The sequence below is a fragment of the Myotis myotis genome, unplaced genomic scaffold (genome assembly GCF_014108235.1).
Source record: "Myotis myotis isolate mMyoMyo1 unplaced genomic scaffold, mMyoMyo1.p scaffold_m19_p_43, whole genome shotgun sequence".
NCBI classification, from domain to species: domain Eukaryota; kingdom Metazoa; phylum Chordata; class Mammalia; order Chiroptera; family Vespertilionidae; genus Myotis; species Myotis myotis.
Genome location: NW_023416350.1, coordinates 430,026 through 445,770, shown reverse-complemented (window position 1 = coordinate 445,770; position 15,745 = coordinate 430,026). Strand labels below are relative to the sequence as shown.

The 15,745-nt window shown below is 42.6% G+C and overlaps 1 protein-coding gene across 12 annotated transcripts in view; it reads right to left on the bottom strand.

Moving 5' to 3' along the window:
* CHST10 (carbohydrate sulfotransferase 10) overlaps positions 1–15,745 on the bottom strand; it is a 36,925-nt gene that overhangs the window by 19,516 nt on the left and 1,664 nt on the right. For 3 of the 12 annotated variants that reach the window (XM_036306772.1, XM_036306773.1, XM_036306769.1), the window contains exon 1: positions 510–706. Coding sequence is in view for 8 of the 12 variants with exons in the window: in XM_036306769.1 (XP_036162662.1) it covers positions 510–599 (90 nt within the window). In the remaining 4 variants the exon portion in view is untranslated. The other 9 variants (XM_036306768.1, XM_036306767.1, XM_036306763.1 and 6 more) reach the window with 7 other exon arrangements.

The following is a 15,745-nucleotide window of genomic DNA, read 5'->3' as shown; positions in this document are numbered from 1 at the left end:
ATAGCATCAGTACAAATATTTTTTAAAAACCTTTTATTGATACCATGGGTATTTTGACTTAGTCTTTAACTTAACATTTTATTTTTAATTAATAATAACGTCTCGATTTGGTAATTAAGTCAAAGGTAAAACACCTGGATGGGAAGGAGCCACTTCTCTCTGCTTAGGAACTTGTGATAAAATTTTACTTTTGCAGATTTGCCTCTTGACTGCTTTCTGGGTCAGACTAACATCTAAATGTTTCCAATCTCCTGTGCTGAGGATCGCCATCTGCAGGAGGCTGTGTGTAGTGTCATGCAGAATAAGGAAGCTGAGCACACCCAAGGCCACAATCATCTTCTGCGAGGCAGTCCTCGTCAGGCCAACCTAAAACTGCTCCCACATCCCCGACATCTCCCCTGTGCCTTGCCTCACCCTGCCTCTGAAGCGTCGATTTGGGGTTCAAGATGACCACCACTGCACCTCTTTGCAGGTACCTAGCACTTCATGTGTCAAAATGTTTCTCTTACCCAGCGCCCGCCAGGGCCTAGAAGCAGGTGGGCAAGAGGAGCCCTGCCCAGGGCTAGACCTTCGAAGAGGGCAGAAGCCATACTGGGCATCACGAGCAGGCTGCTTAGAACCCTGACTTCCCGACGAGATGTAGCCACACTTAGAGAATCTGTACACAGAATCTGTACACAGGAGAAACGAACATCAAAACTTCTCTGTCTCCATTCACTTGCCTGCAAGGGCCAGTGCAGAAACTGGGGGGTGGGTGTTTTTCATGCTTTCGTTGCCCAGGAGGGATGCAGGTCACACAAGTCCCACTCTGCTGCAGGAGACAGATAAAGAACCAGGAAGTCAAGTCAGTTCTCAGCAAGAGAGACAAACATGCATGTTTCATTTCACCTTTAACACAGCGCTTCTCCAAGCCAAACCAAACCCTTTAAAGGGGCCATGCTGGCTGGGCTGGTTTCTGCCAGATGGCTGAGGGCATCCATCACTCGCCAGTGGTGAGAACTGGTCCTCTCAGCATGTGTTGATGGCAAACAGCTTCAGAGAGTTTCTAAACACTAGATGGGACGGAGCTCGGGGTGGACCCAGGGGATCAACTCTCCTCCTTGTTTCAAAAATGTTTACGTCCTAGACCAGGCGTGGGCAAACTTTTTGACTCGAGGGCCACAATGGGTTCTTAAACTGGACCGGAGGGCCGGAACAAAAGCATGGATGGAGTGTTTGTGTGAACTAATATAAATTCAAAGTAAACATCATTACATAAAAGGGTACGGTCTTTTTTTTCAATAGTTTTATTCATTTCAAATGGGCTGGATCCGGCCCGTGGATTGTAGTTTGCCCACGGCTGTCCTAGACTCTCACTGGGACCAGGCATCTGAAACCCAAATGTCCCCCACCATGTGGTTACCCAGCCTACACCTCACGCCCTGCAGCGGGGAATTCACCACCTAACGTGCAGCCTTTCGCAGGTGGCTTGTGCATCACCTTCTGTCACCCTCAGCTGCCCATTCATTAGGCCCAGTGTGCTTCCTGAGGCCCCCAAGCAGGGGACCAAATTAAACAGATTAAGCAAAAACACAAGACACCCAGTTAAGTCTGAATTTCAGAGGAACAACAAATGAACTTTTTAGTATCAATATATCTCAAATAGTGCATGGGATATACTTACACTAAAAGAAGCTATTTGCTCTCTCTCTGAATTTCAAACTTAACCAGTGTTCTGTATTTTATTGGGCAACACTACCCAACAAAGGGAATGCCACTCCCTCTCCACCTGCTTGAAGCCAGCTGGCCTTTCCAAGCCGAGTGCCCTTTCTCCTCTGTCATCATCTTTTGAGACAGCACTGCAGAAGCCAGAGAGACCTGGCTGGGTCCACCACTCACTGGCTCTGCGACTTAGCAAGTGACTTAGCCTCTCTGAGCTTGGCGTCCCATCTCTGAGACCAGGCCTTCCTTCCAGGTGGTCATGGGATTAAGTGTACCTACCTGGTTTGGAACAGACCCCCTACAAATGGGAACTGGCCAGTACCTCAGTGCCCTGTGACTTTCTGACTTAATCAATATACCCTTCTAAGGGTGGTGGTGGGAAACTGTTGTGACAGGCTGCTCTGCCCCAAGATGAAAGGAAAGGGAAAGCCAGACTCAACCCAGGCGACTCAAGCTACTATCCCTTCCTTCTAAAGACAAGTGAGGCAAAGACTGTGCCCAGCGGTGCAGGGTACCGCACTCCTGAGTCCACTAAGCTCGTCCTTTCAAGACAATGACACTCAATAAAGTCCATCCCCATCGGCGATGCCCCACCGAGAAACCCCAGCTGTAGCCTTTTCTAACAGAGGCAACGAGGATAGTGTGGACTGGGGAGTGAGTACAGAGAAAGGAGATAGGGATTCAGCAGGTGGTATGCAACCTAAGCAGAGAGGCATCTGCTCCTGTGCACTGGTTCTCAGGACGAGTTAGAGGCGGAGGAAGAGGGCCGATGCTGAATGGCCTGGAGCTTGCAGTCCACGCTGTGCTAAGTGCCGTAGCCAGTGAACACAGACGAGGGAACCCTTCACATATGCACACACACTTCCACTGCACAGCAGGGATCACAAAGACCTCTTCACTGCCCACTCTCAGCTTCTTGCTCTGAGACCCTGTGTACTTCCTGGGTCTCAGGCCCTCGCACCAACTCAGCATCAGGCCCACCCCCAGCAGGTTTTCACGGTTTAACTTTCCAATGGGAACTAGGTTTTTGAAGGGGTCTAATTTGAGTCCACCCAACAAGCTCACCTCTAAATCAAAGCAGGGAGATCATGAAAATGAAGAACACATCTGCTCTCCAGGAAGCCCAGTGGCTTAGGGATAGCATTTTCCATCTGGCAAGTTGTGATGTGAGACATGCATGATCCTGAAGCCATGCCTGCCTTCCCAAGTCTTGGGTTTTCATTTAAAGTCAGGAGCACCTTGCTTCTTCCACCCAGGCCTGGGGCAGGGACAGGATCTGGTCTACTCTCTTCTTCCCTGAGCTGGGTGGCTGGGGATTAGTCAACAATTAGCTCTCTGGGCCCCATTTCCCATCGATAAGGATAAAACAGCCACCTGTGTACTTTCCAGTGTGCTGTGAGACAGAACCTGCCTCCTCTAAACTTGTATCACCTGCCCAGCCGACAGGGCTCGGTGGTTGAGCATTGACCCAGGAACTAGGAGGTCATGGTTCAAATCCTGGTCCGGGCACATGCCAGGTTGTGGGCTCGATCCCTAGTAGGGGGCATGCAGGAGGCAGCCAATCAATGATTCTCTCTCATCGTTGATGTTTCTATCTCTCCTCCTCTCTCAGAAAACAATTTAAAGAAAAACGTATTTAAAACAAAGGCTATAGTAAGAGACAAAGAAAGACACTACATAACGATAAAGGGCGCAATCCAACAAAAGGATATAATCCTTGTAATCATTTATGCTCCCAACATAGGAACACCTAAATTTTAAAAGCAAATTTTGATGGATGTAAAGGAACAGACTGACAGTAACACAATCATAGAAGGGGACTTTTATACCCTATTGACATCAATGGGTAGATCTTCCAGACAGGAAATCAACAAGGAAAGTGTGGCCTTAAATGGCACACTAGACCAGATGGATTTAACTGACATCTTTAGAGCATTTCATCTCTAAGCAGGAGAATATACATTCTTTCCAAGTGCACACAGAATATTTGCTAGGATAGACCACATGTTAAGAGACAAAACAAGTATCAATAAATTTAAGAATTCTGAAATTATATCAAGCATATTTTCTGACCATAATAGTTTGAAACTAGAAACCAACCACAGGAAAAAAACTGAAAAACTGAAAAAGACATGGAGGCTAAATAACATGGAACTAAACAATGAATGGGTTAACAATGAGATCAAAGAAGAAATCAAAGATATCTTGGACCCTGGCCAGCATGGCTCAGTGGTTAAAGCGTCAGCCTGCAGACCAAAGGTCACAGGTTTGATTCTCTGGGTTGCAGTTTGATCCCCGACCCTAGTCAAGGCATGTGCAGGAGGCAACTAATTGATGAGTCTTACTCACTTTCTCTCTCTGTCTCTCTCTCTCCCCCTCCCTTTCTTTTTTCTTCTCTCCCTTCTACTCTAAAAACTCAATGAAAAAAATAGCCTTGGGTCAGGATTAACAAACAACAAAAATCAATGGAGCCCTGACCGGTTTGGCTCAGTGGATAGAGCGTCAGCTTGCGGACTGAAGGGTCCCAGGTTCGATTCCGGTCAAGGGCATGTACCTTGGTTGAGGGCACTTCCCCAGTAGGGGGTGTTCAGGAGGCAGCTGATCTATGTTTCTCTTTCATCAATGTTTCTAGCTCTCTATCCCTCTCCCTTCCTCTCTGTAAAAAAATCAATAAAATATATTTTTTTAAAAATCAATAGAAAAAATATCCTCAGGTGAAGATTAGCAAATTACAACAAAAAAGATACCTTGAAACAAATGAAAATGAGGACACAACAAACCAAAATCTGAGACACATCAAAAGCAATTCTAAGAGGGAACTCCATAACATTTTAGGCCTACTTCAAGAAACAAGAAAAATCTCTAATAAACAATCTAACTTCACACTTAAAAGAACTGGGAAAAAACAACAAACAAAACCCAAAATGAATAGAAGGAAGGAAATAATAAAGATCAGAGCAAAAATAAACAAAATATTCTTAAAAAATAATACAAAAGATCAATAAAACCAAGAGCCAGTTCTCTGAAAAGATAAACAAGACTGACAAACCTTTAACCAGACTCACCAAGAAAAAAAGAGAGAGGACCCAAATAAATAAAATCAGAAATGAAAGAGGAGAATTAACTACTGACTCCAAAGAAATACAAAGGATTGTAAGAAAACATTACGAACATCTATATGTCAATAAATTGGACAATCTGGAAGAAATGGATAAATTCCTAGAAACATACAATCTTCCAAAACTGAATCAGGAAGTCAGAAAATCTGAATAGATAAATCACAACTAGTGAAACTGAAGCAGTAATAAAAATAAATAGATTAAAAATAACCAAAACACCAACAAATAAAAGTCCTGGATTGTATGACTTTACAGATAAATTTTATCAAACACTCAAAAAAAAACAAAACCTAATACCTATCTTTCTCAAACTATTATAAAAAAGTCAAGAAGTGAAAAGACTCCCAAGCTCATTTTATAAGCCAGTTTATTCTAATTCCAAAACAAGATAAAGACACTATAAAGAAAGAAAATTTTAGGCCAATATCCCTAATAAACATAGATGCTAAAATCCTCAACAAAATATTAGCAAACCAGATCCAGAAATATATTAAGAAGGTCATACACCATGACCAAGTGGGATTTATTCTGGGGATGAAAGGTTGGTATAATATCTACAAATCAATAAGTATGATACATCATATAAACAAAAGAAAGATAAAAATCACATGATTATATCAACAGATGCAGGAAAGCGCTGGATAGAATCCATCATCCACTTATGACCAAAACTCTCAGGAGAGTGGGACTAGAGGAAACATACCTTAATGTAATAAACCCACAGCAACATCATTCTCAATGGGCAAAAACTAAGTGTTTTCCTTAGGATCTGGAACAAGACAGGGATGTTGGCTTCCATCACTCTTATTCAACATAGTACTGGAAGTCCCAGCAACAGCAATCAGACAAGAATAAATAAAAGGCATTCAAACTGGAAAGGAAAAAGTAAAATTGTTATTATTTGCTGATAACATGTTACTGTATGTAGAGAACCCTAAAGATTCAACCAAAAATCTACTAGAATTGACATGTGAATTCAGTAAAGTAACAGGATACAAAAGAAATACCCAGAAATCAGTTACATTTGTATACACCAATAATGAACTATCAGAAATGGAAACTAAGAAAAAAAACCCATTTGCAATTGCCTCAAAAAAAAAACAACAAAAACCTAGGAATACATTTAACCATTTTAAAAGACCTGTTTTCAGAAAATTTTAAGGCACTGAAGAAAGAAACTGAAGAAGATACAAATAAGTAGAAACATATACCATGTTCATGGACAGGAAGAATTAATGCCATTAAAATGTCCACACTACCCAAGATTCAATGCAATTATAATCAAGATACCAATAGCGTATTTCATAGAACTAGAACAAATACTCCAAAATTTTATATGAACCACAAATGACCCTGAATAGCCACAGCAATCTTGAGAAAGAACAAAGTTAGAGGAATCATGCTATCTGATATTAAACTATAGTATAAGGCCATAGTAATCAAAACAGAATAGTACTGGCATAAAAACAGACATATAAACCTATTGAACAGAATAGAGAGTCCAGAAATAAACTAACATCTTTATAGTCAATATTTACAAAAGAGGCAAAAACATACAATGGGGTAAAGATGGACTATTCAATAAATGGTGTTGGAAAACTTGGACAGATATTTGCAAAAGAAAAAAAAAACACTAGAACACCTCCTTATACCATACATAAGAATAAACTCAAAATGGATTAGAGATTTAAATGTTGGACCCAAAAACATAATAATCCTAGAAGAAAACATAGGCAGTAAAATCTTGGACATTTCTCATAGCAATATTTTTCTGATATATTGCCTTGGGCAAGGGAAACAAAAGAAAAAATAAACAAATGGGACTACATCAAACTAAAACGTTTTTGCACAGCAAGGAAACCATCAATAAAATGAAAAGACAACCCACTGACTGGGAGAACATATTCACAGACACAGTTACATATTAATAAATTTGGCTTAATATCCAAAATTTATAAGGAAGTTATAAAATTCAACATCAAAATAACAAATAATCCAATTAAGGAATGAGTAAAGGACCTGAATAGACATTTCTCCAAAGAGGACATACAAATGGCCAATACACATGAAAGGATGCTTGCAGTCACTAATCATTAGAGAAATGCAAATTAAAACAATGAGATATCACCTCACACCTGTCAGAATGGCTATCATCAATGAATCAACAAACTAGTGTTGGTGAGGATGTGGGAAAAAGGGAACCCTAATGCACTGTTGGTGGGAATGCAGATTGGTGCAACCAATGTCGAAAGCAGTATGAAGTTATCTCAAAAAATTAAAAATAGAACTGTCTTATGATCCAGCAATTCCTCTACTGGGAATATATCCAAAGAAACCCAAAACACTACTTTGAAAGAACAGATGCACCCATATGTTTTTTGCAGTGTTATTTACAACTAGAGGCCCAGTGCACGAAATTCATGCACGGGTAGGGTCCCTAGGCCTGGCCGGCGATCAGGGCCGATCAGGGCCTTCCTTCATTCTGCACCACCCCCTGGTGGTCAGCGCATATCATAGCGAGTGATCAAACTCCCAGTCTCCCAAACTCCCATGGGGACAATTTGCATATTAGCCTTTTATATATGTATATATGGAAAATCTAAGATTTGGAAGCAGTCCAAGTACCCATCAGTAGATGAGTAGATTAAAAAGCTGAAGTACATTTATACAACTGAATATTATTCAGCCACTAAAATCGTATCTCTTGCAACAGCATGGCTGGACCTGGAGATTATTATGCTAAGTGAAATAAGCCAGTCAGAGAAAGACAAGTACCATATGATTTTATTTCTATGTGAAATCTAATGAACAAAATAAACTAACAGGCAAAGTGGAGACAGACTCATAGATATAGAGAATAGATTGACAGCTGTCAGAGGGAAGGGAATTTGGGGCGGGGGGGGGGCGGGGGGGAGTGGCCTGGGATTAAGCAAAAAAAAAAAAAAAGTGAAGGAATTAAGCAAAACAAACAAACAAAAAACCTCATAGCCTCAGAATGAAAGGAGGATGAGGGGGAGTACAAGAGGGCAAACTTGGAATAAATGGTGCTGGAAGGAGACTTGACCTGGAGTGGCCAACACAGAATACAATATACAGATGATGTAATGTAGAATCGTATACCTGAAACCTATATAATTTTATTAACCAATGCCACCTCAATAAATACAATTTTAAAAAAGCAGTAAAACATTTTTAGAAAAAATGAGAGCTGTTAGGAAAACTTAGGAGAGCTGAAAGACACTTTAGCAGACACCTTGCCCAACTTTCTACCTAAGACTTTCCAAACTAAGTATTTTAATATGAGGCCTCTTTTCAACTTCAAAATTATTTCTTCAGTCTCCACATGAGAACAGTTATATATTTAATATCCATTAACTGAGACTAGAAAACAAGCTACTAGGGTTTCAGTATTACTTGAAAATAAAATTATATTTTATAAGTCATGGAACTTACATGCACTTTAATAGATATGGAACTTAGAAAATAAAGAATGGAAGATTAATAAATCCTGCAGAAGTCCAAAAAATATTTTTGAACTATAAATAAAACTCTATGCCAAAAGGTGCGCCAATGACGGGCCCAAAGTGTCAAGATATATCAGTAAAAAAAAAAAAAAGAAAAAGTTGCAGAACTGAATGTATGATCCTATTTGCTAAAAAACTGTATATGCATGAATGTGATTATATACACATGCAAACACACACATATATATATGCACAGATTAAATTATTGAGGGTGAGTGGAGTCATTTTTTGCTTTGTACGATTTTGTATTTTAAAAAAAATTTTGCAATAAGTACATATCCATCCTATATAATAGAGAAACATGCAAATTAACCATCCCTCTGCTATGCTCAAGCCACACCCACAAGACAATTAGGAGTGAGTATGGAAATTAACCCAACTAAGATGGCGGCAGCCACGGAGCTGGAGCAGCAGGAGGCTTGGGTTGCCCCCGGCGATGGAGGAAGTCAAGCTTCCCACCTGCCCTGGCCAGCCCTGGGCTTCGCTCAAGGCTACAAAGTTTCAATTATAGAAGATAAATAAATCCCAGATACCTGCTTCCAGCCCACCCTGGCCTCCGCTCAAGGAGGCACTGAAAAAAAAAAAAAGAAAGAAAAAAAAGAGAAAAAGGAGAGGCTGGGAGCTTGGGTCGCCAGGGGGCATGGCCAGCCTGAAAACGGCCATCAGCCCCTCACCCAGGCTGGCCAGGCACCCCAGTGGGACCCCCCCCAAACCCTAAAGGGGCTGTGGGCAGCCTGAAAAAGGCCCTCAGCCCCTCACCCAAGCTGGCCACACCCCCATGGGGTGAGGGTCCCTACTGGGGGGCTTGGCTAGCCTGCAAACAGCCATCAGCTCCTCACCCTGGCTGGCCAGGCACCCTGAGGGACCCCTCCACCCTGAAGGGGCTGTGGCCAGCCTGCAAACAGCAATCAGCCCTTTACCCAGGCTGGCCAGGCACCCCAGTGGGGACCTCCACCCTAAAGGGGGTGTGGCCAGCCTGAAAACAGCCCTCAGCCCCTCACCCAGGCTGGCCACACTCCCATGGGGTGAGGGTCCCCGCTGGGGGGCTTGGCTAGCCTGAAAACGGCCCTCAGCCCCTCACCCAGGCTGGCCAGGCACCCCAGTAGGACCCCCACCCTGATCCGGGACACCCTTCAGGGCAAACCAGCCAGTCCCCTCCCATGCACCAGGCCTCTATCCTATATAATAAAAGGGTAATATGCAAATTGACCCTAACAGCAGAACGACTGGGAATGACTGGTCACTATGACACACATTGACCACCAGGGGACAGACGCTCGATGCAGGAGCTGCCCCCTGGTGGTCAGTGTGCTCCCACAGGGGGAGCTCTGCTCAGCCACACACCAGGCTGATGGCTGCCAGCACAGCGGTGGTGGCGGGAGCCTCTCCCACCTCCTCAGCAGCGCTAAGGATGTCCGACTGAAGCTTAGGCCTGCTCCCCGCTGGCAAGTGGACATCCCCCGAGGGCCCCCCGGGCTGACAGAGGGATGTCTGACAGCCAACTTAGGCCTGATCCCCCAGCCAGCTTAAGCCAGCAGGTGGACAGGCCGGGTTGAGGGACACCCCCAAGTGCACAAATTTTTGTGCGCTGGGCCTCTAGTTTTATAATAAAAACCAATAAAATATAGAAAATGCCAACTATATACATGTACCCTGTTGTCTTTATTTCTGTGGTTTAATTTTTTTCTGTCTCATTTCTAACAAATTCAGTTTACTTACCACTTTGTAAGGTATGATAAATACTTTCCTTTCTGGGAAAAACTCATATGAAGTGGCAAAGTCAGTATGTATCTGAATATTTAGTAAATACATCTCTATCATCATTGTTTTTTAGTTTTTAAAATATGTAATATTTAAAACATAAAGTACAGAGGATAACATAACAAATATCTGTTTATGGACACTCAGCTCTAATAGTTTTGTTGTACTTATTTGAGTTTTTTAAAAGGAAATCAAATATACAAATAAGGTTGGCACCTCTCTATGGTCCTGCCTGGTCCTAATTCCTTCCCTCTCCAGAGCCACCCCTCAACCTGGGTGATTACACTTTTACATCAGAAACTGCTCCTTTGATAGACACAGCAGCAGGGGCTTAGGAAGGTGGTCTTCCCTGCCCAGATAAAGGAAGGCAGACTGGGGAAGGTGGGAAGGTGAGTTTACTTGGGACCTGCAGGGAGATACTGCTCTACGTAAGGATGCTTTCATTGCGTATGAGGACACAAGCCAGAGGAAAAGCCTGGCATGGGGAGATGCACAATTATGAAGCACTTACTCTTTTATCTTTCTCATGGTATTGCAAGAAAATTCATAAATTGTACACAGACTCAAGTGAAAAAGCTGTCAAGGTAAACTGGTTAAAAATTTAGATAAACTGAGATTTGTTAGGGAAGGGGAGAGAGAGAGAGAGAGGGAGGGAGGGAGGGAGGGAGGGAGGGAGGGAGAGAGAGAGAGAGAGAGAGAGGGAGAGAGAGAGAGAGAGAGAGAGAAACATCGATGTGAGAAAACACCGATGTGAGAAACATCGGCTGCTTGCCTTCCGTAAGCGCCCTGACTGGAGATCAAACCTGAAACCCAGGCATGTGCCCAGACTGGGAATTGAACCAACAACCTTTCAGTACGCAGGACGATGCTCAAACAGCTGAGCCACTCCGGACGGACAACTGCATACACTTTTTAAAAAATTACATTAGTCCATGTGACTTTTCAAAAAATATGTTTTTATTGATTTCAGACAGAGAAAGGGAGAGGGAGAGAGGGATAGAAATATCAGTGATGAGAGAGAATCATTGATTAGCTACCTCCTGCACACCCCCTACTAGGGATCAAGCCTGCAACCCAGGTATGTGCCCTGACTAGATATCAAACCATTACCTCCTGGTTCATAAGCACTGAGCCACACTGGCTGGGCTGCATAAACTTTTAAAGGACACAACCTAAAAATAATTATATTTACCAATATCATCATATAAGGCAGTGATGGCGAACTTATGACACACGTGTCAGAGGTGACACGCAAACTCATTTTTTAAATTTTTCTTTGTTAAATGGCACTTAAATATATAAATTATCAAAAATATAAATCTTTGTTTTACTATGGTTGCAAATATCAAAATATTTCTATATGTGACACAGCACCAGAGTTAAGTTAGGGGTTTTCAAAATGCTGACACGCTGAGCTCAAAAGGTTCGCCATCACTGATATAAGGTGTACCCACCCATCCAACAGAACAGCAGGGATACTACACTGAGTCTCAAACCAAGACACTACACGGTTCGTGTCTTATAGAGCCTGCAGTCTACTGGAAAGACCCACATGCAAAAAAGAATCTATCCAAGAAGTGGCATGAGGCAGAGGGACGTGGTGCTGTGAGAGGACAATACAAAAAGACATGACCTGGATAGAGAGATGGGGACAACACAATTACCTAAGGAGCTGAAGGGGTCGGGTTCCAGAACGGGGGAACAGCATGAAACTAGGTCCAGAAGTAGAAGGGTGCAAGCTGGGGGCCCCTGGGTAACTGAAGGAGGGCCATGTGGCTGCAGTTTCCAGAGCTTGGTTATCAACGAGCCTAGGAAGATATGGTCAGATAATGCTGGGCCTTAGAGAGCTGTTACAGAATTTGGTTTCTACCTTGTGAGCAATGGAAAGCCACTGGAAGGAGTAATGCATGAGAAGAAGGGGGATAATGTTGTGATACACCTTAAATTTTGAAACCATTTCTCTGGCAGCACAAAGATATAAAGTGCAACTGTCCACTTGGCCTCCCTCCAGTCTCAAGGCATTTCCAACAATGGAGCAGGAATATTCTACCGGGTACAGCAAGCCCAGGTAAGTGTTCCACATCACACATCATCCTCTAGATGCCTCAAACCAGAGAATGAACCAGTAAGATCCACAATATACAACAGGTTAGGTCTTTATAAATTCTAAAGAATAGCATGTCCAGTTAGCCATGGCATGTTTTTGCACTGTGATTGCATGCCTTCTGAATCTAGATAGCTACCTAATGGTGTCTGTCTTTATGTTTAGGGCAGTGGTTCCCAGCCCTGGCTGTACATTAGAATCATCTGGGCTTTAAAAACATATAGCAATGCCCTGGGCCCCAAGATCACTTGAGCCAAGACAAGACAAATCTCTGGAGATGGATCCTGGGCAGGTTTTAAAAGCTCTGCCCAGGATTCCAATGAGCAGCCTGGTCCAGGCCCTCAGCCCCTCTCAACTTTAGATGACCAAAGGAATCCACTGGGGAATCTTGTTAACCTGCAGATTCTAGGCATTCTAACATAATAGATATTTTCCTAACACCCCTTTCCAGTATAAGGAAAATTGGTAGCAAAAGAGTATCTGCCAACTAGAGTCTACTGATGATCTGAATTGTGTCAGAGCTCTGTAAAAACAGCTTAAAATTAATTAGAATCAAAGACCTCCACCACTGTTTTTCAGCCCTCCCATCTGTAGGTAACGGACTGTGTAGAATTAGGGTTTGGTCTGACCTTGAAACAATCATGATAATTTGACCCAACTCTTTAGACAGAAAGAAAGGCATTCCAAATTCCCTTCACCAGCTCCTCTGAGCCCGTGCCAGAGTCTGCACTGTTTCCTTGAATACACATGTTCTCCATGGAATTTACCTCCTGTCCAGGAGGACACCCACAAGGCTCACTACTGCTATCTGCAGAGAGACTGGGCTTGACATCAGCAGTCCTTCTCGTGGCTCTGCCAAGGGCTGCGGCTGTCCTTGCAGCCTGGTGACAAATGGCCTTTAAATTTCCTGACATTTTCTGTAATTAACTCTCCTTTGTTCAAGGAGACAAGACAACTCTGAGAGTGGCTCTTGCAGCTAACAGTGGCAACCCTGAGTGTGCCCCAGGTCCCCTTTGGTCATGGTGGGCTGCCCTGAACAGAGCCCTCCAGACCCTGAGGACTTTCCTATTTCCAGTCATTAAAGGAGATTTTCACGTGACAAGGTGGCAGGGTCTAAACCAAGTCACAGGGTTGGGCTCTTTAAAACCCATAAGGCGGAACCTAAGATCTTACTGGGAAAGCAGGGGCAGGAAACCAAGAACATACTGAACATACAAGAAATCCGTGTGTGTGTGTGTGTGTGTGTGTGTGTGTGTGTGTGTGTGTGTGTCTAAACTAAAAGAAAGCACACATTTTACATGTTGGTAATTACTAACAATGGGTTTGGTACTACAGGCACATCTTGGAGATATTCTAGGTTCAGTTCCAGACCACCTCAATAAAGTGAGCACTGCAATAAAGCAAGTCATAATCTCTTTGTTGGTGGAGGGTCTTGCCTTCAAATTATAAAAAACACAACATCTGTGAAGTGCAAAAAGCAAAGCACAATAAAATGAGGTATGCTTGTATTACCATCTTTGGGTGCAAATTCTCCCTTCCCTACATTTTCAAAATGATGCTTATAAACCCATTCTGCTCAGCTGCCAATCACATTCCTGCCCATGGCTCCCCCCACCCCCCGCCCGGTGTTTGAGTTGTCACCCAAAAGCACAAAGCCTTTCTGAATTTGTGCTGAAGAGCCTGACTCCCACCTGCCATGCTCCACTTCTGCCATGCGCATCTGCTTATTAAAGGTTCTGAGAAGTCCTGTGGTATAAGCCCATCTAACTGTTTAAAACAGCTTTTACCCAAATGTCATTCATTCAGCAATATTTACAAAGTGCCAACTCGAGGCCAGGAGTTCTTCTAGGTCGTGGGGATATGTAAGGTAACACACACTCCCTGTTCTCACGGTGCTTGGTGCTAACAGAGGATGACAAGACATAAACAAACAGAGCCATTAATGTATAGGATCACACCTATGTATAGGGCACTCGATGCCACTGATGGTAACAAAGAAGAGTAAGGGACAAAGGGAAAGCCTCTAGTAGGGTATGATGCTGAGAAGAGGCAAAGCAGAGTGAGGAGACAAATAATACAGCCACCTGGATGAAGAACTTGGCTGGATCCCAGAATCCCAAGAGCAGCAAGGAGACCCATGACCCTCGTGGACTGAACACCAACGAAGAATCCTGTCAATGGCCCTTTACTAAGATGGAAGCTCCTGGTCCCCATCCCCATCACACACAAACCCCAGGGGAAGGACCATGTGTCTAATGTTCAGTTTCTAAAACATTCTCCCAAAACATATCTAGACACTAAAGTAAACTGTACAAAAATAATCCAGTAATGCACAACAAACTGATAACCCTGGGAGGACTTGCAGGAAGAAGGGAAACTAGACAGCTGAGGGCTAGAGCAACGGGGGACATTCTACAAAGAAGTCAACCTTTTCAGGCCTTTGAGTTTGAACTAAAATGTATTACCTAATCAATAAAATTATTAAATCACAACTTAATAAAATAAAACATTGCATATGATCATAACATATATAAAGTTCTATTATGGTACCTGTGATTTTTAGATTCATAGTTAGGGTTTCCCTCAGTCTAAGTTCAGAAATTTCCTGTGTCTACTTGGCCATCATTACAATTTACCATCTTAGAATGACTGCTCATCTAGTCACATCTGTCCTAACTCAGGACGGATATGAGGTTAAGCCAGATTTTCAAGAATAATAATAAAGAACAAATCATTAGCAAATACCTGTGTAGGGCTCACTGCATGTCAGGCACTCCTCTTAGCAAGTACTAAACTCAACTAATCTCCAGGCCAGGCTTGCTCCTATAATATTTAAGAAAACATTTCTTCAAAATATATGTGTACAAACTCCTATTGAGGAGTTTTAATGTTCCTAAAATCTCCACATGAGCAAGAAAGGAGGCAGTAAGAGTACAAAATGATGCAAATCTCAGCTAACTAGTGAGCGCATGTTCTCCTTCACATACCTTCTGAGGCCTGGGGTCCACATTTCCCAGCAGTATTTACTTTGCCCGAGGTTCTTGCTTCCTCCTGTCACTGTATAGGATAAATTTTAAAACCAATTAGCATCATTAAAAGCGACAAGATCAACTTACTTAACACAACTTGGTTTATACAAAGTGGTTAACCACTTTGATTATTCAAGTACATTTTCCACAACAGGTTTCTTATAGAGGTGGGTAATACTTGGATTTCTTGGTAAGTGAACAAGCATTCTAAATGTACCAACAATGCCAACTATTTAAAAGAATGACCTGCAATGTAGTATGAAAAGAGAAATATGTTTTGTAGCAAAAATAATCAAATCCTGTTATACCTGTTTTATATATTTGATATTGGGTAAAGAATTTCTGTGTAAGATGATCAAAACTTCCAACGCAAGGTGTTCCCTGGGTTTTGCATTTCTCCGAGCTTTAACACCCTAGCAAATTCTAGTCAAATGTCATATCATGAATAACCAGAAATAAGTAACCCTCATGAAATTAGAGAGATTACAGATTTGACAACATTTAACA